Below are 24825 nucleotides of genomic sequence, written 5' to 3'. Positions count from 1 at the left end.
TAGCGATGCCATCCCTCTATTGCGATCATTAGTGAGAATCCTGCATCCCGCATGAAAGAAAGAAATATTATTTACCTGCAAGCAATACGTGGTGTCATCTGTTGTTGAAAAGCAGAACTACTTACAACAAGTACCTTTGCATGAGATAACTTAACTCTCGCTTAAGAAATATTTAAAAAAATTATATTTAAGTAATGGTTCCAATTGGAAAACTGTCTGTTTGTATCTAACATTAGTCACAGTAACTAATATGAATCCTGATTCGGTGTCTGTCGCTGTATCGAAAGGACACAGGTGTAAGTTTTGCAGCAAAGAATTTATCTTCAGAAAGAATGGAAGACAACACCAGAAGAATGACTGTGTTTAAAATCCACTACGCAATATGATAAGTTGCGTTCGATGTAACAAGTCGTTTACGCGGAGAGAGAGCTTAAAAAGAAATGACAGAACTTGTAATGTTAAGCCTGCGTACAAGCCAGAGTACAACGATGGATCTACTAGACTAAGGAATAGTGATCTGCATTACGACAATAATTTTCCTTGTCATGAGAGAGATTATGTTCGTGGCTCTTCCGATCTCGACGAAGAACTTAAATTGAAGGACGATGATGATTTATGGAAGAATGAAGACAATGGAAGAATCCTTAACGTGAAAAGTGAGAATACATTCCAGCCGAATTCAATTAGATCTTTCTTACTTTGTAAAAATGATGGACTCCTAAAAAGGAAGCATGAAGACGATAATGGCACTTCGACATCATCGATATCGAATTCATATGGTAATCTGGGTGAAGAAGATGTCTTCTACAGTGATTGTAACAGTGACTCTGAGGCTGTTGACAAAAGCATAAACTGTGATGAAGCACCTAAAGCTGACAAGATCGAAGAATGTAATGGTGTCCTGAGACCGAAACGATGGAAACGACGTGTTATAATAAATAAATCTGATAACGCTTATTATGATCACTGGGACGATTGTGATATTAAAAGTAATTATAATAAACAAGCAAGCGAGATGGTGGTAGAAGAGATTGATTACACATCGTGGAAAGATCCAAACTTATTGGTTGACCGGCTAAGACTTCTACATGGTTCGCTTTGTGCAGGAAACTATTCGTGCATAAAAGAAATATCCTTCATAATCGAATAACTGAGGAAAGCTGGCTACATACAATAATGGCTTATTTTCCTTCTATTTGTATATTCTTAAGAAATAAATTAAATATTAAAAGTAAAAATTAAATGTTTTTATTTCTTGCATTCTGATTTCTAACTAAGACTTAGTTCTCGTAACTTGTGTTACCAAATGTGCTGCCTTTTTGATGGTGCTTCCAAAATGTGCTTCCTTTTTGTTGATGGTGCTTCCAAATGTGCTGCCTTTATTGATTGTGCTTCCCAAATGTGCTGCCTTTTTGATGGTGCTTCCAAAATGTGCTTCCTTTTTGTTGATGGTGCTTCCAAATGTGCTGCCTTTTTGATGGTGCTTCCAAAATGTGCTTCCTTTTTTGATGGTGCTTCCAAATGTGCTGCCTTTACATTGATGGTGCTTCCAAATTGTGCTTCCTTTTTGTTGATGGTGCTTCCAAATGTGCTGCCTTTTTGTTGATGGTGCTTCCAAATGTGCTGCCTTTATTGATTGTGCTTCCAAAATGTGCTGCCTTTACGTTGATGGTGCTTCCAAAATGTGCTTCCTTTTTGTTGATGGTGTTTACAAATGTGCTGACTTTTTTGATTGTGCTGCCTTTTCGTTGATGGTGCTTCCGTTTTGTTGATTGCGCGTAGTAAAATATGTAGTGACTAAATATTTACTAGTTCAAAACCTCTTGGTGTTACTAAAATATTTTTCAAGGTCGCTTGGTCCTTTAGTATGTATAAAAATTTCATGATGGTCTAAATGACTGTAATTATCTAAAGACGAAGAAGGTCCTGCGGTCCTGAAATGACTAGCCTATATTTCTGATATTGTCATGACTCGGTCTCATGGTCCATAGAAAAAATTGATCTGTATGTGTGGCTTTGTACATGAACGATTTATAGGTTATTTAGATTATCGAATAATTAGACTTTCATGTAAGGCATAGCGGTACTGTATTTAATTCGTTGGTCAGGTATATTGTCTTGAGTTGTTTTTCGTAGAGTGAATTAGTAATAAATTCCACGAAAGGTAATGGAAAATAAAATATATTTAATATTTAGTTACACCGGTCACTGGTCAAGCAGTGCGTTCATTACTTCTGGAACTATTAAGCAAAGTATAATGTTATTTATATCAATTTTCTCTTTATTATGTATTTCAGAGTATATTGTACTCTATGTAACTTGGATGTCCAGGTCCGATCTCAAGACACAATGCTAGCATGCTTAGGGCTTGGATGGTTGATCACCGTGTTGGAATGTTGGAGGTCGCCAGCAAGGCGGGGGACAACAACGGAAGCAACGGTACATGTGACTGGACTGGAAGGTGGTCCTAGCGGAATAAATTGAGGTCAACATCCTAGACACAGCAGTCAACACATAGTCGTGTGGGTATAGTGCTGCTGCTACAAATTCAAGCAAATGCCGTTCGATCCGTCTGCAAAGTACGCGGAAGTAACGCCCGGATTCCGCCGTGTGCACTACGTCACCGAGGATGGTTACTTCCAACTAGAGGTCTGCAACTTCGGTCATCACTGGACCAGTGATTGTGACGAGGAGGCTCCTGACATAATCGAGACATCCTGCAAAAAGGTAGATTGTGTCGTCTATTATCTAAGACCTGACAGTACATTACCGGCTTAGTCTCGTCTCGACCACCATGACGAAATGTGTAAACCTCCAAGGCTTCTCTAGTCAGTATGGATTTATTATCAAGGAACTTAGCATTGCAGATGAAGAAGGAAATGTAATAACACACTATGTGTGGTAATTATTTTTAGCCGAAGTGATAATTTAATAAAACACGTTAAAATTAACTTTAAGGTTTTTTTCTAATGTGTCAACAAATCAATGATAGGATGGATTTGTATGTAGAACTAGAAGTATACCACATCTCTTGAATAACACTGCATGGTATTTATTGAAAGACTCTTGGGCTCAAGAAACTATACTATAGGTGGAAAGGATGATGTGGTTCCAAAGATTAAATGAAAAGAACTTTGTTGATTTTTTTTTCTGTATACTACGATGATTTAATTGTGTTTGGGATGATGGGATGAAGGATTAAATAATAAAACTGGACACACAGGCTTTTAAAGAAAACGAGAATGTAACTAACCATGTCAACAAAACAATAGAGAATAATGTAAAGCTCACAAGATCATAGATTGTGGTAAATCTCTGACAACTGAAATGCGGAAACGACATCATAAAATGAGTGATATTTATGCAGCTCATGATAATATTGATGACAGCTACGATGATGATGATGATAACTTTGCGTCTGTGATAGTGACACGGATGCGTGGATTTTAAGACTAATAATAACAAATATGTAAAGAAGATGGAAGCCGTAGCACATGAGACCAATTGTTCATCGAGAGACAATCCAAATGATTGAAGAATAGGTTAAAACTTCTACTTGGTTCGCGAAATGCTGAAAATTTATACGTCCTCAATGAAACATGAACTAAGAAATGCGAGGTTTATATAATAAAACCTACTTTTTTTGATCTGATGTGTATTAATGGGAATAAATATACAATTTAATATGAGTTTTATTAAATATCTTTCTTACATATGTACTTTCAAGCTCTTGGCGTCTACAGTGTGCATAAAGTATATAAAATATTTACGTACCTGGTTCTTCGTTTACCATGTATATTTTGCATTTTAAAATATTAATTTATTAAAGAAAAATGACTGATTTGTTGTGTGTTAGAAACCATAAGTCCGTCTATAACTGGTGTGATTTATAATACTGTGAAATTTTTAGGATAGTATGACCAATAGGATGTTAATATGATGATGTGACATTGGCTTGCTATTTCGCTTGAATGAAATTTAAATGTTAACTTTGTGATGAAATCTGCAGGTGCGTGCATTGCGTGTCCATTTCATATGTCGAATTTGCTTCCAAATATGCTGCCTTTTTCGTTGAGTGGGCTTCTATTTTTAAAGTAGTTTTGACTCGAGTATTATTGTTGATGGTTCTTGATTTGACTAGCGTATTATTCCATCCTGTGCATGTATATAAGCGAGTCCTTGACAGCAGGATGCTCAGTTTGTTACTGACGTTTACGGTGTAAGGATCACCTAGTTTGTTTCTTCTGGTGCATAAGTCGCGTAATTACCTGTTCTTGTGAACTCGATGGCATCTTTACCGACTTTAACGTCGAACTTGATGGAGGATGTACCATCGTCTATAGGAACGCTAACGTCAGCGCCGACGATGTTGGAGCAGATCCCGACGGCAACGCCTCTGACAACACTGGAGGAGACTTCAACAGTCGTGGTACCACCAGCAGAAGAGAATTTAATGCCGGTGGTGCTGGCTTCACAGGAAAACACGACGAACTTCGTTTCAGCCTCGATGGAGACTTCAATGGCTGGTGATTCAACAACTAACGGACATCGGTGTTGTTACTGTGACAAGATTTTCACAAACAACAGCAATGCTCGACGACACGAAAAGAGAGAATGTGTCAAGAACCTTTATCGTAAAATGATTGTTTGTGAGAAATGCCATAAGCAGTTTGCCAGAAAAGATAATATGAAAACGTACATGAAGACATGCAAAGGTCCTGCTGTTCGGCAGAAAGTAAAGGTTTCTATTCAACAACGATGCATTGATGTTCATAAGAGTATGCCTGGAGATGGCGCAACTGCGGCAACGTCAGTATCTGGATCGGGTCTGAAAGGCTTGTCTTCATCAGCAAGGTATCCTTGCAGCTACTGCGATATGTCGTTCACTTTTTCTCATGTAGCACGAAGACATGAGAGGAGTAAATGCAAGAAGAATCCATCTCGCATAAAGTTCCGCTGTGATGAGTGTCATGAATGGTTTACACGTATTGACAGTTTGCGACGGCATGTGAAAAAATGCAACGGTAAAGTCCGTGTGTCTACTGAAGAACTACCTGTAGAAATTTCGACTCCTCGCTTTAGATTGGAGACTCGTAAGCGTACAAGCAAGAAAACCTATGTGCAGCAACCGATTGTTATGACGTCTGGACATGAAAATAAACCTAATACTGTGCTCGGTGCATTACAAGTGAATGATAATGGGTTCTACTTGGCGCAGTCTGCATTTCGTGGAACGTTGAAAGACTACTATTATCTAAATACGTTCGGTGAGTTGAAGGATAATTGTACTTTTCTTGATGATATCAGAGAGGACATAATCAATCAGCTTACTGATGATGTAGCAACAAACGGTCCATCAAAATATAACTTGTGGTTGGACTGTATATATGGAAAGCCGTATCCATTCGAAGACGAAGTGAGGAAGTGTGCATTCAAGACATCGGCTGCAGTAATTTACAATTCTGACGATGTGAAGCAAACTGTTAAAAACGGTATCCAGAAACTCTGTAAAGAAGAGGAGGACTATGTCTGTAAAGGTTCTGGTTGGACCCTATCTAGTACAAACCGATTGGAGCTGAGAATTAGTCATTTCACACCGATGCGGAACTAAATGATTGATTATAAATTTGCTAGCTTTCGTAAGTGATCGATCCTGTAGTATAATAGAAATTATGTAATAAATATTATGTTTGTAAAAGAACTTGCGGTGTTTAATTCCTCGAACCTGCCACTATTATGTTGAATTGTTGTTATATTTAATTTTTTTTGCATTATCCTAAATCGTACCAATGACCTTAGTCGATCTAATTAATCAGTATATTGATTGTATTTTATTTACTTAATTTTGAACTTTTTCACGAGTTATAGCTAAATAATTACGAATTTCCAAGACGGCGGACATGATGGTTTATAGGATTTAAAGTCTCTTTAAGAATTTTGAACATGGTTTATTGAAATTATTATTTTTTTACATAAAATTAAACTATATTGAATCGATCAAGTATCGAACCAGGGACAGCAACTGACCGAATCAATATGTAAATTGATGAGTGGTTTATTTAATGAATTTTGGAATTTTTCCCGAATTTCTAGCTAAATAATTACACAATTCCAAGATGGCGGGTGACACATAAATAATAAATGATTACTGCACTCTAGCGGGTGAGAATTCAACTAACATGGCGTCAGCGCACTCTAGCAGATGATAACAAGATGATGGCTTCCAGCAGACGAAGACAAGATGGCGGACATGACATCATACTAGTTGACCTTGTTATTGGTGGTGGTAGGTTAGTCTGTAGGTGACTTCCGTGGAGGAAGGATCGGTCACCAATTTTTTTTTTGGCCCTCACCGGGTTCGAACCGAGGACTCCGAGCTCCGTGTCGTAAATGTATGTTTTTTTTAAATATTTTTTATTAAAATTTTATTAATTGAATTTTAAATTTTTTTTATTAAAATCGGATAATAAATTTAAAGAAGATATATATATATATCGTGGGTTAGGTTAGGTTAGGTTAGGTTAGCATAGGTTAGCATATGGATTAGGTTAGGTTAGGTTAGCATAGATTAGCATATGGATTAGGTTAGGTTAGGTTAGGTTAGGTTAGGTTAGGTTAGCATAGATTAGCATATGGATTAGGTTAGGTTAGGTTAGGTTAGGTTAGGTTAGCATAGATTAGCATATGGATTAGGTTAGGTTAGGTTAGGTTAGCATAGTTTAGCATATGGATTAGGTTAGGTTTGGTTAGGTTATGTTTGCATAGATTAGCATATGGATTAGGTTAGGTTAGGTTACGTTAGGTTAGGTTAGCATATGGATTAGCATACGAATTAGATGACGTCATCAGGTTGGCAACATCGATGGTCGCAAGGCTAAAGGTCAGGGTGGAATTTCAATGTCAGGGTCAAATTTAAAGGTCAGGGTCAAATTTTATGGTCAAGGTCAAAGTTAAAGGTCAAGGTTCAAGGTTAAAGGTCAAGGTCAAAGGTCAAGGACTCGGTTCAAGTTCAAGGTCAAAGTTCAGGGTTCAAGGTCAAGGTTGGATCCTGGATCCCGCGCCTGTCCCAGAAACGGCTATATCCTACTACTGTAACGGGAAATTTTTTTATGCGTACATGGCTGATGAACGTAACGGGACACTTTTTCGTGTGTGCATGGTCGAAGGAAGTGACATAATCCAACATGGGTGATGAAGCGAAGCCTTAAGGTGGCAGGATCGGATCCCCGATCCCCAGCCCTCAGCCCCTGTCCTCATATGAACTATATACATCTACTAAGGACGGACTGCATGATTTTATTGCAATTTTTTAAATTAAAATTTCATTTTAATTGTGTTAACATTATTAATTTATTTTTCCTGAATTTCTAGGTAAATAACTACGGATTTTCAAGATGGCGGATGAGACGTAATAATTCCAAAATGGCCTACAGTTATTTTATTGAAATCAGTTTTCTGCCTGTTGTAGCACCGAGCAGCTGTCTGAGAAGGCCCAGTGGCAGTGTTGTCGATGCCCGAGAGGAGGTGCAGAGTGTAGCGCACTGACCTGGAAGCAGACGGCCAGCCGCCTGAGCAGCGGCGGCGGCGCGCGCAGCACGTGCGCCCACGTGCTCGCGTGCAGGTCCAGCACCACAACGGCGCCCAGCACGGGCTCAGTGTGCAGCAGCACGTCCACCAGCATGAAGACGCGGCGGCTGTGCGCCAGCAGGTCGAAGCGGCGCGAGTCCGCGTCGAGCAGGCGGTGCACGAACACCCGGTGGCCGGCGGGGGTCAGCCGCGGCAGCGCCGCCGCCAGCCTGCCGACAAAGCGTGATGGTCACTGTGGTGGGGCGTGTAGTGTCATTCATCTCTGGGGCACGGTTCTGGTTTTCCTACCCGGCATTGACAAGTTAGTTGGTTGAAGCCTGTGACCGTGTCTGGTCACAAGACGTTAAAATTAAATTTTCACCACCAAACATTTAAGGACATGAAGAAGCTTACCTTCTATGTTGACATGTGGGAATAAATTGACCTCTTGTGACGTCACGACTCATAGATAAGCTACGGCTGTGTGCGGCAGAAGACAGTGCACTTTCAACAAAATACCATAGACAAAGTGGAGACTTCATTCCTACACAACATCGAATTCAGTGTTACCAACTCCGAATTTAGCAAGAAGAAGAATAAATCCCGGAAATTGGTTGTTTATCGATTATGTGAACTGGTATGAAGATCTTTCTAGAACATTCGAAAATTATCTCTATTAATCCCGAGAAATAAGAGGGGCAATAGGAGGGAAGGGGGGGTGAGAAATGGGTATATAAGCCCGGGATTTTGATCAGTTAGGCATGGAGCAGCAGGACCATCACCAACATCATCATGAGGCATTAGAGAGAGAGAGAGATTGACAGAAGGCAAGGTGTTTTGGAGAGCTAAGTATGGGTGTTGTAATTATTTGTTATGATATGGCCAGTAGAGTTTAAAGTTTTGATAATGATGAAAATAACTTTGAGTAGTAACCATTGGACTTGTGTTTTGTGCGAAAATGATGCACCTGTTTAAGCTTAGTGTTTCTTTAGGTGTTCATAATGTGGATTGGCACTTGGTAAATTTTGTTGCACCTCCTGTGCATTTTGCTGTTGTTGGCGGCCATATTGCTTTCAATAGTTAATTGATTTTTAGCTCTCCAAAGACCTTTTCCTTGCGAGTTGATTAATGGTTTGTTTATTTTTGGTTTAAAGTCATTAAGCATTTAAATGTACTCTTCTAGCCTAGAGTTTTGAAACCAAAGAAAGTATTAAAGTCAGGAATATTTATTGTGTATAAATTATAAAATATTTGTTATTTATGAGATCTAACTATACTTGTATTATTTATGAGATATCTCTAGTCAATTATAAAACATTTGTGATATATTTATGAGATCTAACTATTTTTGTACATTTTGTGAGATATTAAGATTAACAATAAACCTTGAAAATATATTTGATGTGTTCGGTCAATGTTTTTGCCACCTTACATTTTTCAGCATAGGTTTTGATGCTCACTTTGATTTTGAATTTTAATATGCAGGTTAGGCCCCATCTGGGCAAGTATTTACCTTGTGGGAAGTAACAGGGATTTTGTGCTTGCAGTGGGAGTTGGGACTCTGATGGGGCCCGGCCTCAAGCCTGTCTGGTGGCAGACGGGGACGCACCACAACGCCGAAATGCCAAATTGACCACAAAACCGATAGCTAGAAAACTGCTGTGTACCACAACACCGAAGTACACGAACGCCGAAAAATGGCATTTCAGGACTGCCACAAATATTACGTTAGGTTAGACTAGGTTAGGCTAGGCTAGGATAGGCTAGGTTAAGTTAGGTTAGGTTATATTACACTAGGTTAGGTTAGGTAAGGTTAGGTTTGATTGTGGTATTTCGGCGTTAAGGTACATTTAAGAAACACACACATATTCATTCAGTTGTTATTTCGGCATTGTGATACACAGCAGTTTTCTAGCTGTCGGCGTTGTGGTCAATTTTGATATTAGGCGTTGGCCTGCTGGGCGGCGGAAACCTATAGCTAACTTCCTGTGAAACTCTGTCCACTGACTTGCATAGGCAGTTTGCGGTCCGCTGGTCGGACAGAGCGGAGGGGACCTGTTTTACAAGTCTGGTTCAGATGTTGGGCTCTGGATTAGTAAGATCTGTAAGACAAATCATATTCTACCCTGAAAGGGCGCAGACACAGGAGGGGAGGTGGCGGGTGAGCCAGCTTTCGGGCCGGAAAACAGTTTGGTGATGTGGGAGATCGGGGTAGGCACCAGCAGTGCTGATAAAGTCGTAGGGCTCAGGACACAGCCAACCGTCTGGTCAGCTGAGTGAGGTACAGGGGCTGAGGCGGTGACTATGCTGGGTTGGTGGCCCCAGCCGCTGGTCTTTGCCGAAGCTCTAACACCCTCCCGATAAACAACAGGGAGCGATTCCTCACAGTTCTGTTTAAATTATGATCTGGAATGTTTAATCAAAGAGAACGGGAAGATACTCCCACCCTACCCTAATTGGGCGCATATGTGGGAGGGTAACGCGAGTACATCACATGCGAGTACGCCATCTTGGATCCAAAATCTAGTTTTGTTCATATATTTCGACTAGGAAGGGCACCGCGTCAAAATAATAAATCTTTTAAGTGCGCCGTGAACTCAAAAAGATTGGGAACCTCTGATCTATAGCTTTTGTGTTGAAAAATGTAAATAGGATCGTTATTCTACTGATTTATATTTGTGTATTTAGTTGGGAAAGTTAAATAACCCCCAAACATAACACAAACAGAAAAATTTAAACGGTAATGAAATGTCTTCTTATATTTGGCGAGAAATGGACAAAATAGAAGAAAACTTCCCTGTTTACACATTATTCAGGTGCTACGGTGCTTTTTGTTTGCCTGACTTTGTGCACACAGGCAAGATCTCAGTCACAACAAAACAGGCGAGAACTTGTTGACCGATGTGTTGTAAGTGAACCTCAACAGCTCGGAGCTGGGCTGATGCTCGAACTCACGTCACTTCGCAACTGCGGCGGATGGAGTCCTCCGTGGCGTCCCTGTGCTTGAAGAACTCCGGCACGGCCGTCCTCACGGTGTAGTACATGTCCAGCACAGACTTGCATCGGGACAAGCTGTACTTGCAGTTGTACAGGAACCTGTCCAGCAGCAAGTCGTCTGTGTCAAGGCAAACAAATAAGTTGTGTGTATTATTGCATAAAACATCAAGTAGCCTATATTATCATCATTACTTGATGTAAGCTTTTGGACATACGCCATTGCTAAGCACTTTTTCTGTAGAAGAAAACTAACTTTTCTACAGAAAAAGTGCTTAGCAATGGCGTATATCCAAAAGCTTACATCAAGTCATGCACTCCCATTGCAAAAATCTTTCAAATATATTATCATCATGATACTTATACTTTAAAATAAAATGCATAAATACATGCAAGAATTAGAAAGGTTAGCCATGATATTGCTAAAGATGGAGCGATGAAACTGATAAACAACATATTGATTACAACATTTTACATGGCATGGAAATTCATTAAAGTTTTAGAGATTTTGAGAGACCATAACCAAATGTCAGTTAATAGCATTATTTCTGTTGAAGTTGGACCCGCTTTGACCAAAAACTTGCAGAAGGCAGGATACAAAGAATTGACAGCAAAATAGTGAGTTAGTTATGTATTCTTTGGTCCTTTATATAAACATAGAAAAATCATAAGCAGAACATGCCAAACAATATATATATGTTTATATATTAAATTAAACAATTAACAACTGGGTATAGCAGGCTTCGCCCCTCTTGACTAGAAGTACATAACGCAATAAAATAATAAGTATACCTATACCACCCCGGTGCACCATGGGTGTCGCACATGAACTAGATACTGTTCCCTTACTGACTTGGTTAACATCAAAACATCCACTATAAATATTAAATACAAAAAAAATTAAATGACAATATCACTTAAAACTGCACTTAATATATATATATATATATATATATATATATAATATTACCACCTTTCACACAATAAATTAGGTGCTCGGTTCAGTTAATCTACTCATTCATTGTTTTTGGCAAATTAATTACTTGTTGCCTCAAACTCTTCCAGTTCAGTTCGAAAGTTCATGATCATCTGGCAGTAAAGAGAAAATATAATTACAATAAATTATTATAAAAGTTCACAACCAATTTTCTGCCTCACAAAATACCCTATCGAGCACCTGACTAGAAACCTTTCTAAATTGACTTGATATACATACCTATATAAAAATTTATAACATTATAAAAAATGCAAAAAAACATTACAATAAAATCTTATTAGAAAAATACCCAGTGCGCATAACTCGCATGAAGGGTACAAAATATTAACAATTTCCCTCAAAGTTATTATAAAATGTTTCTCAAAATTACTTAAAGTTGGCACGGCTTTCCATACACTTAACGGAAAAAAACAAAATATTTTCCTTTTCGAGTCCAAAAGTAAACCACTCAATAATTAATAAGCTGGGAAAAACCAAATTATAATTATCCAAATAGGTAACGACTCATAACGAGACTTGACGACGTAGTTACTTGCTGCTGTGTCTAAACCAAAACAAAAAAAAACTTCCTTCAAAAATATTACAGTTATATCCAAATGAGATCTCGAAGGTGAAAATACAGGCGTGGCGTACCCCATAAGGTACAGCATCACAGAAGGTCCGTCTGACGTAATCTAGACGAAAAAATAAAGTTCAACACTTACAGTTTGTCTGTTGCCATCTGTTTCGGGAGATATCAAATAAAGAAGCCTCAAAACCAAGCATTTACACTTCCTCGCAGACAACCCTCAACCGGGCTGAAGAAGGAAGATCAGCAGCACGCACGGCACCATTTGACACCCACGACATTAGCGACTAGGCTCACACGACAAAAAATTAAAATTCTCAATTTACTAAAAAGAAAATGTTTATCCTCATTGGTAATAACTGCGTAGAACACTGCTGCACTCGAACATTGTGTAAGCGACGGTGCAAAACCTCCCGTAACTTAAGTTATTATATTCCACCAAGGTTTACCAAACTTCCACACAAAGTTACAGCCATGGATTTTATTACGCAGGCACTCCATCGGCACGTAAAATTGTAAGCCACTCAGACCATGGCTCGTAGCAGACAGACACTCCCCAGAGAACCTCGTCAACAGCCCAGCGCGCCACATGTACCAACCTCAACCCACCAAAAAGGAAAACAAAGACAAACGCAGACACTGCGTACCGAAAATTGCCGATCAGAGCCTGACAAGCGCACGAGTGGCTCTAGATCCTGACAATCGGAAACGTGCCCGCGCTCCTAGATCCACACCGGCCAAAACACCAAATCTGAGGTTACGGCTCGCGCCGCCACACGGCTAACAGTAAATAACACCGCACCGGTACACAAAAACAAACGCCACCAAATGTGACGTGACACACACGTCACAAAGTCAGACCCAAAAATTATTTCAATACCAGACTACATTGACTTCACAGGAGAAACTAAATGTAACAGCCAGCCACTACTTACTTCAGTCTTAGACGTAGGCAAAATTTTGAAAATAATGTGAAAAAACTGCTATTAGCTTAAATACATTGATTTTAAAATTACTTATTTTTAATAATTTCCCTTCCCCTTAAGACAACGGGGTGTCCATAGTGTGCACTGCACCATCCTGGAGTCTGAAATCAGACGGATGACACTGGTGATACGAGCATGGAGCCTCAGAGATTCCAACAATAGGACGCCCACATGAAGGTGTTAGGAAATCTGATAGCATTTTTTTTTTTTAGGTTTAAATATATTTAATAATTTTAAAGAAAATTTACAAACGTTTATTCCTGTCACTCAAATAAAATGTCAAATAAATTATTACACATTTTTGGCCCGTGCAGTATTTTGTTCTGTTTGAGAAAAGGCATTTGTTTCACATGAAGGCATACACACGGGTGCGCAAGACCCTACACTGTATTTTTTTTTTGAATGCAACATAACTATTCATGTAAAATTTTGAGATATTGATATTGGAAAGATGTACATTGCATGAAAATAATTGTATAATTCAAAATAGGGTTCGCAGTAATATTGGTTTCGGAAATTTTCCAGGCATTTGTGCTTTGAGTTTTCGCAGTACCTACAATAGTTAAAGTTACTTGTAAACCGTTCTCTGAATATTTTTCATACATTAATAAGCATTATTGCACAAAATAAAGTTTTGTAATTGAAAGTTTGATTATCTTTTCCGTAATATTAATAAAATATGCTTGAATGAAACATTGATTAAAATATAAAATCATATGCCAATTTTAGTAAGAAATAATCAGTATTATCTAGATTATAGAAAAAAGTATTTCATATATGCAAAAATAACCATAGCTATGTGTTGTACAAAGTTACAATATCTTTCTTGTGGCATTACGAACTGTTTCTGGGCAACTGGTTTCCATAGGAATCTTTGGTAAAGTACAGGAAGGTGTCAGTTTACTCTAGTCTTGCGTGCCAGGTCCGATGTACGAAGCACATTTCTGCTAGCGCGGTCCCTTCAGTCTAGTATCTAGTGGTCAACTTTCACAACGCGATAAATAATCATGCATGAGCACATTGCGAGCTGCAGGATTCCCCCCCCCCCCCCAAACCCGCCAACCGCCTGCTGCTAAATGGTTGAGAAACGTATCTTTATAAGTATTGAATGGATAAAAACATCCTCAATGTTGGTTAAGAAAGCTTAGCATAACTGGATTTTCATTTCAGAATCACTGATGAGTATTTTTTTTATACTTTAACAATTTATTTAAATTAGGCGGTGGTTTTTCGTAGTCATCCTACTGGTATTACACATGCTAAAGTTTGTGTGTGTATGATTATTTACCATTCAGCTCCTTAAAGACTGAACGGACTGTCATGAAATCTGGTATATAGTAGTTACTTAAGGTCGTGGAATAAGACAAAAGGTACTTATCACCCCGGAAAAAATGTATATTTCCCATGGGATGGTAACAAAACTTAAACTCTGTAATCGCTGGACGTTGCAGTTTTACGTTTTGTCACTATTGTATTTTATCAGTACTCTATATATAAATCATTATTTTTCCCGTACGAAGCCGGGTATGGTAGATAGTTATATAATAAACTATTTAGACTTTCGAAGCTGAGTTGTTCAAAAGGGGGGTTTACTTTACACATTGTACTTACATTATAAAATCTACACATAATTTTTTTTGTACATTTACAAGATATTAATTTAGAAACCAGTTGCCACAAAATAGTTACTAATACTACAAGACAGATGTTGTAACTTTGTGCAACACAGAGCTATGGTTATTTTTGCATTGTTTCGAGATATTACTCAGTAATTATTATGAAAATTGACGCATGATTTTATATTTCAACTTTTGTTTAATTCAAGCCAAATTTAAAAATAAATGAAAAAATATAATCTATTATTCTATAATTGCTCTTTATTTTGTTTTATTATGCTTATTAACCTGTGCAGTTAACACTGAACAGCTATTCAGGGAATGGTTTACAAATAACTTTAACTATTTAAGGTACTGGGACAAAACAAAGCATAACTGTTCGTGGAAGAATATGAACCCTGGTTTACTGCGAACACTTTTTGTAGTGATGCAAATATTTGTAATTTTACATGAACATTTAAGTTTCATTCGCACAAAAATATTGCTGAGTGCGGCTAAACCTCGAACACCAAGAAAATTAGCTAACAGTTATCTTTAATTATTAAATCGAATCACAAGAAAACTTTTAACAAGCCCTTAATCATTGTTTCATCATTTACACTTAATAACATAACATTATCGCATGTGGTTCCCGGACCATATACAATCTGTTTTTCCTAAAGCACTGTGTTGCACGTTGTCACTGCCTTGCTTCAGACAGGAAGTCAATAACCACCCAGAGTTTGGAATTGTATGATTACAGGAAACACAAACCAGCAAACCTTCTGCTCGGGAAGAGGCATGCCAATGAGGCGAAGCTCCTGGTGAACATAATGTTAACACGTTACGCCAAATGAGTAGCAGTGCTCATTTTACTACTGCAAGATATTTAACTATATTGTTAAGTAAAACATTTTGCTGACGCACAGTGTTCGATGTCAAATACTTTATCATTTTCACTAAGTTTTTTCACTTTCAAATTCAAAGGCATATAATATTATGGGTAGTTGCATTATCATGGCATTGCTTTTCGTCCAGGGCTATTCCTATGTATGCTACAAGGTATAAACAGTTAGTTATGTGCTCCGTTGCAAATTTCATCGCCAGGCATATGCCACTTCTTACATGCTTTTTTTTTTTTTTTTACAAAATTTCAGTAAATTATATATTCCCTGAACAATTCATTCAAGGTTACCTGCTAAAAGTTTATATTCTGATTTTCCACAATAACTAAATTGCTTTTTTTAGTGACATTAAAAAATTCTTTTTTTAATCTGACAGCCCCCGAGTTCACAGCAGAAAAACTCATTTCGGTTTGAATAAGCTATTAGACGATAGCTTGTGACGGAAAAACCAATACATTGCGTTGAGTTGAACGATGATTACAACGCTGCAGTTATATTAAAGAGTAGCAACGGTAGCAAAGCAATACATTAGCTGGCCTTTACTCTCGGAACAGACTTTTCTCTACAAAATAACGTTAAAGTAGTGTACGAGAACATTGGTGAGACAGGATCAGCGCTGCCACGATAGTTGCATCATATACTTCACGGAGACTCCATTAATTTGCCGTAATTTTTTTTATCACCATGCTATACTCCACGCTCCCACGCTATATATATTTTTTGTAAATGGAAAAAAAATATTTACGTAAAATTACAGATAAACTTGAATTTGTACATTCTCACGGAAACAACTGTATCACTACAAATAATGTGCTCGCAGTTATACAGTGTTCAAATTCTTACCCGGGCATTTATGCTTTGTGCTGTTCCAGAACCTCCAGTTGTTAAAGTTATTTGTAAACCGTTCCCTGAATAGCTTTCTTGTATTACCTGCGCACATCAATAAGCATAATAAAACCAAATAAAGACCAATTATTAAATATTCGAATATATTTTCTATGGTTTAAAACAATTATGCCGGAACGAAATAATAAAATAAAAAAAATTGCACCAATTTTCGTAAGAAATACTTGGTAATATACCGAAACACATATTTCATGTATGGAAAAATAACATTTTTCGTGGCTTCTGGTTACCATAGGAATCTTTTGTAAGTAGGCTATAAGTAGGCTACAGGAAATGATTTGCTGTGCACTCTTGCACGAGGGATGACAAACTGCCTCTCGTGGCAGACAGCCCCTCCGTCTTACAACCACGCACGTGCGGAAAGAGCGAGCGATGGCTAGTGGTCATTGCCATTTGCTCACGGCCTCCCCACGCTCATCAGATGATCCAATCACAAGAGGACGGGAAATGCATAACTATTCGTAGAACAGCAAATTGGTCAAACATATTTAAAAAATTTACAGTTTAAAAAAAAACTAAAAAAAAAACGATTTTATAGTTAAATTTTAATTTAAGTTTTTTTTTGTCTACCAGCCAAGTAATGCACCACAACTGCGTATAACTAAAAACGTAGGGTGCTTGATATAATTTGTCTTAAAATTTCTATTAATAATAACTGTAATAGATAATCAATTAATAATTTTAACATATAGGTAGCCATATAAAATGTTTATAATATAAATGTTTTTAATTTTTATTAGAGAAGTTGATTATTTAAAACACTAAAATTAAAAAAAAAGTGCAAGTAAAGACTGATAAACGTTTAAGAGAAGAATAAGGTTTTGTTTGTTTGAATTTAATATTTTTTGGTTTGTAATGAAAGTTATTTATACTACAAATTATTTTTTTACCTATTACCTAACGTGTAAGTAAAGGCTTATAAAATATATAATTTCAATGTTACCTTAATAAAAAACTTAAGTTTTTTTTATAAAGGAGTAACATAAAAAAGTTTCTAATAAAATGGTAAGAATTTGAATTTTTTTGTCTAATTTAGTACCTATTATTTCCACAATAAAAAATTCTTATATTTATTTTTGCAAACTATTTGCATGAATTCTGCGAATGCGAATGTCAAGAAATATTCGACTGTTTGCGAATGCGAATGAGAATATTTGTCGCATCACTAGACATCCTATACTAGTGATCATCGGGATGGTCATTTCTTATGGAATAAAAATAATAAAAATATTTCGGGATAACATCAATTTCACAATATTTGACATATATCTTTAAACTTTCGTCATTGCTGTCATAGAAAATCCTCAGGAATGGACAACCAATATGAATATATAAAAATACGGAAAAAAACATTAGCTTATTTCAAATATTACCTGCTTGGAAAATACAGAGAAAGACGTCGAATAAATTTAGTTACAACAATGACTGCACAGATGAATACCACAAGGGTGAGACAGTTGCAACCAGAACAGTAAATGAAAAGCAACTCCGCACATCACAGCGATGCACAGACGAACACCGTGACAGGGCGACATGACGGCAACACGTATAAACACAGTAGACTGTCTGTGACCAATCAGTGGCGACGGTTTGGGAATTGCTATCTGCTTCCATCATCATGCTCAAACGAACTACCGAAAGTGGGTTATATCTTTGAAAATCAGTTTTATGTATGTGATAGTGACAAATAATATCGGACGATTTTTAAAATCAAACTACATTTTAGGGGATTATTTCTCATTCCATGGACGCATTTTCCCATAAAATTTCATCTCCGAAATATTCGGAGTGAGTTTATGAACCAATTTATATGATATTTTATTATGTTCTTGCTAACAATGAGCTGAATATCAAAATAGTTTATTATTATAAAAAACAATATTAGGACTTGTTTTTTCTGTTCTGAAGAACATTATAATGGACATACTGTACGTCATTGCTGGTTTTCACTGTGTGTCACAGAGAAACCACAAGAATGGACAAGAAAGATGAATAAATATTTATAAAAAAAAAACAGAAAAAAAAGACAAAATCAGATGATGACTGTTCTCTATGTGTCATACAGTGACAACCAGTAATGAAGTATGTCCATAAAAGTGTTAAGCATCAATCTTCCCCATTCCAATAATCATTGAAAGCACGCAATGTTTTTCTGTGTTATGTAAATAAGTTAATTACTAGAAAGTTGCAAACACCAAACATTTATATAGACTGTATATTATTTTTTTTTTTGTAAATGTAACAGAAACATTCATGTTCAGTTTATGCATTTACTTGTAGGTAACTGTATCACAACAAAACAGTGTTTGCAATAATACTGGGATGGGATTCTTAACCACGCATTTATGCTTTGTGGTGTCCCAATATCTCCAACAGTTAAAGTGATATGTGAACCGTTCCCTGAATACCTGTCCAATATTAACTGCGCACGTAATAAGCCTAATACAGCAAAATAAAGTACAATTATTGAATATTCGGCTATCTTTCCCATGGTTCAAAAAATGTTTGATAAAATATCAGTTAAAATATAAAACAGTGCTCCAACTTTCGTAAGAAATTCTCAGTATTATCTCGATAAAACTATTTCACATATGAACAAATAACCATAGTCATATGGTGTACAAAGTTGTAATATTTTTTCTGTAGTACCGCAAATTACTTATTGGCAACTAGTTTACATAGAAATCATTTGTAAAAGAAAAGAAATTATTTTCTGTGTGCAGAAGAGTCGATGTCTATTATCCTTCAACTGCAGCCACAGCTTACCTCCTGGCGGGTCAGCATGTCACGTGATTCTTGTCCTTGGGGGCGTGGCGACATATCTGTGGGCCAATGGCACCGCGAGCTTCAAGGTCTCTCATAATTATGTGGTATTTCGTCAGACGCTTGTGTCTCTGCCACAGAAAACAAAAATGTTTCTGTACTTTTACAAAAAAAAAATCGTTTGGAGACCAGTTGCCAAGAAAATTGTTTGTAGTACTACTACTAGAAATATATTGTAAATCTTGTACAAAACATGACTATGGTGTTTATTGCATGCATGGAATACGTTTTTCGAGCTGTAATTATTTATAACCAGAATTGCAGAATTAGTTTATATTTTGATTGATGTTTCATTAATACACGATTTTTTTGAACCATGATAATCAAATATTCAACTATTTGACTTTATTAAGTTGTACCATGCTTATTGTGTGCTCAGTAAGTACTGGAAATATATTAAGAGAACGGCTTGCAAATATCTTTAACTATTGTAGGTACTGGGACAACACAAAGCATAAATGCTCGGGAAAGATTCCGAACCCAGTTTTATTGCGGAAACTATTTTGTAGCAATGCAGTTGTTCTCAAGTAATTGTACAAATTAACAAATATCTGTAATTTTACATGGATAATTCTGTTCAATTTGCTGAATAAAAAAATAAAAAATGTGCAGTGTGCGGCAGATGCCGTTGCCAGGACGCGATGAGGTGTCCAAGAGGTTTCTGAGAGAGAGAGTGAGACATAGTGAGAAATAGAGAGTGAAAGAGTGTAAGAGTGAGAGAGAGTGTGTGTGAGAGTGAGAGAGAGTGTGAGAGATTGAGATAGAGTGTGTGAGAGAGTGAGTGTGAAAGAGGGTGAGAGAGTGTGAGAGAGTGTGTGAGAGTGTGTGAGAGGGAGAGTGTGAGAGTGAGAGTGTGAAAGTGAGAGAGATTGTGTGAGATTGAGAGTGTGTGAGATTGAGAGTGTGTGTGTGAGAGTGAGATATAGTGAGAGAGAGTGTGAGAGTGTGATAGAGTGTGTGAGAGAGTGAGAGAGAGTGTGTGAGAGAGGGGGAGAGAGTGTGTGAGTGACAGAGTGTGAGAGTGTGAGAGTTATAGAGAGTGTGAGAGAGTGTGTGAGAGGGAGAGTGTGAGAGTGAGAGTGTGAGAGTGAGAGATAGTGTGTAAGATTGAGAGAGTGTGTGTGAGAGTGAGAGATAGTGAGAGAGAGTGTGTGTGAGAGTGTGTGAGATTGAGAGTGTGTGTGAGAGTGAGAGATAGTGAGAGAGAGTGTGAGAGTGTGATAGAGTGTGAGAGAGTGTGTGAGAGAGGGGGAGAGAGTGTGTGTGAGAGAGGGGGAGAGAGTGTGTGTGAGTGAGAGAGTGAGAGAGTGTGAGAGAGTGAGAGTGAGAGTGAGAGAGAGTGAGAGTGAGAGAGAGAGCGGACGGCAACACTCACCCACGGGCGGCAGGTGCGGCTGCCTGGCCAGCCAGGCGCTCAGGTGCAGGATGTCTTCAGCGACCCCCTGCGGCTCGCTGCTCACCTGCTGCCGCATGCGGCGCTGCGTGGCGGGCGACTGCTGCTGCCTCGTGATCTGCTGGAGTCCGCGCGCGCTGAAGAGGGCAGTGAGTGGGGATCTGTGCGCTGCAATCAGGCGGACGCGAGGGTCTCCGTGGCGGACGAGCGAGGTCCGGCTGGAGGGGGTAGCGCAACCCGCCGGCCTCGGCCGACCAGAGCGACGACCTCAGCAATCACAGTCGTAGCTTACAATCCTCCAAGACATACACGTAGCTTAGAGTTGACTTCAGTTAGAACGATCATAATGAAAAAAAAAAAAAAAAAACAGTTAACTTAGAAACACAAAATGCCAAAAACATACAACCTAGAATCGACGTAACTTGAAAGTGCATAAATTAGAACTTAGAAACATACAACGATGAACCCGCATAACCTTGAAACATAACTTAAAAACACAAACTCAGAATTGTCATGAATTAAAAACCCTATATAAAACACAAAACGCTGAACTACGCAACTTAGACAAACTAAACGTATAACGGCAATGCTTTATAAAAGTGTTTCTAAGTCAGGTGTTTCTAGGTTGCGACAGCAGCCGCGAGCTCAGGGGACGGCGGTGTGGGCTGGTCGACCAGCGCAGCGCAGTTAGGTGCAAGCAGGCCTCCGGGTGAGGCATCGAGTGAATCTGTATCGTACACACCAGTGACGACTTATTTTCGGAGACAGATAAAAGTTTTATAAAACTAATCCTAGGGCCAGCACATGATAATTTATACAAGGCATGTGATGAAACGAAACGAAATATAATTCTCTTAAAAATGTATTCATCAAAAATAAAATAAAACTGAAATATAAAATTGTTTACTATTTCATAAAATTATATATATATTATAATTGTATAAAATCCATAATTGTGTAAAAACCGTAATTGTGTAATATCCGGCAGACTGAAATCCCACTACTAAATCCAAGAAATATATTACATCAGCCAGTATGATGTCATGGCGGCCATATTGTTGTCGTCTACTGGAGGCCGCCATATTGGTTTTGACATGTTGTTTTCGTTTGCTAGAGGATGCTGTCACCATATTAGTTTAATTTATTCCTGCTAGAGTGCAGTAATTATTTATTACATTGACAAGAGCCATCTTATTGGCCGTCTGAGCAGCCATCTTGAAATTATGTAGGTAATAATTCAGCTATAAATTCAGGAAAAATTCCAAAATTATCAAAAAACTCACTTGTTAAAATAATGATTGAGTCGATAGTTTACAGTGCTTTTTTTTGATACATAAAATAATACAAAAAGTTAATTTTAGTTAAAAATATATATATTACTTAATATATACTCTACTGCAAGAACAAAAGTACAAAAAAATTACTGGCTTTTCTCTATTTCTGAATCTGCTACCCACTAATTAAAGCGAGTTGGGCTGCTCCACCACTTGACATAGGATCGTCAGTTTTCACGTTTGAGAATCTTCTCCACCAAGTTTGTGTAGGCATACATCGTAGGCTGAATCTCTTCGGCATATAAACCGCCACACATACGCTTATGTTCAAAATCTTCGAAGTAGTAATTTCTAGGCTCCGATTCACGAACATGGGTCACACGGAAAAGTTCTGGATACTAATTCGCAAAGACACCTTTCTATTGGAGATCCGCACAATGTCGCCGACGTTAGCTTCTTTAAATAAGAATGTTTTAACAAAACTATTACTCATTTCAAAATAACTGCTCAGGATATCAATAGTTATTGATCAAACCATAATGTTTAAATAATAATAAATATTAATCACTGTTGAAATAATCACGTCATAAAATGTTATACTATTAAGATCTTTAGGACTTCAACTATAGCACGAAAAAAATTCGAACTACAATATTTACACATTTAAATAAAAACTCAACCTCATTAAATTTTATTCTCAATCACATTTTTAATTTTACTTATTATTACTCAGCAAAACCGTTTATACAATTTAATAACAAGATAACACAGCGCGGGAATTTTGGCTTTCAATTATTTTTCAAGTATTTAAGAGTCATAACTTCTTTGTAATTAAGTATTATTAATTTGGTTCAAATAGAAATAATAAATAAACGTGAATTAACAAATTATTACTCACTTCAAAACAATAGGTTAGGATATCAATAATTATTGTTCAATCAAAAATTATTAATACACCATAAATATTATTTACTGTTGAAATACTTAAACCACAAAGAAATTTCTTCAGTAAATATCAAAGCTAAGATTGATTATATTTTTTTTTTAAATTTAATTTTATATTATGTATAGATAATATGTGATCAAGCATTTTCATAGACTAATTTTCTTGTTCTGCAAATATCACCTTATTATTGAGTTATAGTGCAACAGATTATGCCAATAGGCTACATAAACATACCGCAATGCATTCATAGGCATTGATAATAATCAGCCGTCGAATGAATGAAAACTGAGTAACATGTCCGCCGCTCCGCGAAGCGAAAACTAAACGGCACAAACCTTCATCACGGTAATTCTTTACATTATAACCATATTGCCAAAAGGTGAAAATATATAAAAAAAAATTTCTACGCACGGGATTTTTTTATTTATTTATTAACTAGCTTATTCTTAGTTGGACTCAACATATTTACACGCTTGTGTTCTCATAATTGTAATAATGTGTGTGATTTATTTAATCAAATAATAATGCGTGACTAATAATTACCCTGTCAAACTAAAGCGTGAAAACCATTATACCAGCAAAAAATATTTAGTTACACAGATAAAACCATACTATATAACACTGTTTAACAATACTGATTTACGCAAGTAATTAAAATAATACGTACTTGAAAGAGCACAATTTTCTTGTGAATATGGCCAGTGGCGCGGTGCACAAAATTAAGCTCAAACCCGGTTGTGTTGCCCTCTGCCCAAAGACTCCCTTACTAGATGCCAGCAAGTCGGGTGGCGTCAGGCGCAGGCGACCCGCCTATCCCTGCAGCATGGCGGGGTTCAACCTGAGCCGCACGCCGCCACGTGGAGCCCGCTCGAGGGAACGAGTTCTCTGCACCGTCCGCAACCTTCTAGCGTCAGAAATCGTTGCACAACAATGCTTCACGATTCTGCCTTGAGCCGTGGCCGCGGTAGCATCGCGAAGAGGAGCTCCGCAGCGAAGGACAGCCTGTGAGGCCCAGGCGGTACCAGGTGCAGAGGTTATCAAGTGCCCTAGGCGTAGCTGCCCCTTCAGCCCAGCCGCAAACCTGGTGTAGGTCAGTGGTAGGCTGTTTCAACATGACTGGACAAGAGCACCAGATGCCGCAGGAGTGCGAACGTGCCCCTGCCATGTGCGTGTTGGTTGACGCGGGCCGCAGCTGCCCGGTCATCAAAGCAGCGCAGGACGCAGCACGACGAGCAGCACAGGGAGCTCGGCTCTCCGTCCCACCGCAGCGTGTTCTGTCGGACACACAGCAGCACCCGCGGGGACTTCATCCAGGAGGAGTTTCCACATACTCCCGGTGCAAAACTTCTGGTAGCTAACCATCATCCCATCAACAAGCTGGTAGTTGAATCCCGAGAGGATGCGTGAGCTGGAGAGCTCCGGAGGCCGCAGCAGCGTGAGGCTGGTGTGGCCCGGGTCTCAGGGAGGCGACGAGGGGAAGGCGAGGTGCGCGCACTGCTGCAAGGCCTGTAGGAGGGAGCTCCGAGCTGTGCCCCGCGCCATGCCGTGGCTAGTTACCGCCTCCCTATTGGGTGGCTCACCCCCGAGGGACCCGAATGGAGATTTCCTGGCCCGGATAGCTAAATTAATACACAATAGATACAACATATATAGAATCAATAGTCAATATATATTTGTTCCCTAAATAAACTACCTCTTGTCATGCTTAAAAAAATTAATTGAAGCCCTGGAAAGTGTTCGGGTAAGAAAGGTCAGTGGTTTATCAGCCCCAGCGACCCCGGACAAGCTTCACTCGGGGCACAGAGATGGACAGGGCAAGAGAGCCCCGGCTAACCCGCCACGCAAGCAGCCAATGCGCGCGGACACTGGTGT

General features: G+C 38.3%; 1 protein-coding gene across 1 annotated transcript in view; it reads right to left on the bottom strand.

Moving 5' to 3' along the window:
- Positions 1–24263, bottom strand: part of LOC134537976 (alpha-tocopherol transfer protein-like) — a 57313-nt gene extending 33050 nt beyond the window's left edge. Inside the window, exons 1-4 of the mRNA XM_063378995.1 lie at positions 24106–24263; positions 20716–20951; positions 10522–10681; positions 7547–7796 (exon numbers count right to left, since the gene is read on the bottom strand). Of these exons, the coding sequence (XP_063235065.1) occupies positions 7547–7796; positions 10522–10681; positions 20716–20951; positions 24106–24263 (804 nt within the window). The remainder of the gene's footprint in view (positions 1–7546; positions 7797–10521; positions 10682–20715; positions 20952–24105) is intronic.
- Between the last annotated feature and the right edge of the window lie 562 nt (positions 24264–24825).

Source organism: Bacillus rossius, chromosome 12 (genome assembly GCF_032445375.1).
Source record: "Bacillus rossius redtenbacheri isolate Brsri chromosome 12, Brsri_v3, whole genome shotgun sequence".
NCBI lineage: Eukaryota > Metazoa > Arthropoda > Insecta > Phasmatodea > Bacillidae > Bacillus > Bacillus rossius.
Note: the sequence above shows the minus strand (reverse complement) of the source record. Positions and strands in the feature narration are given on the sequence as shown.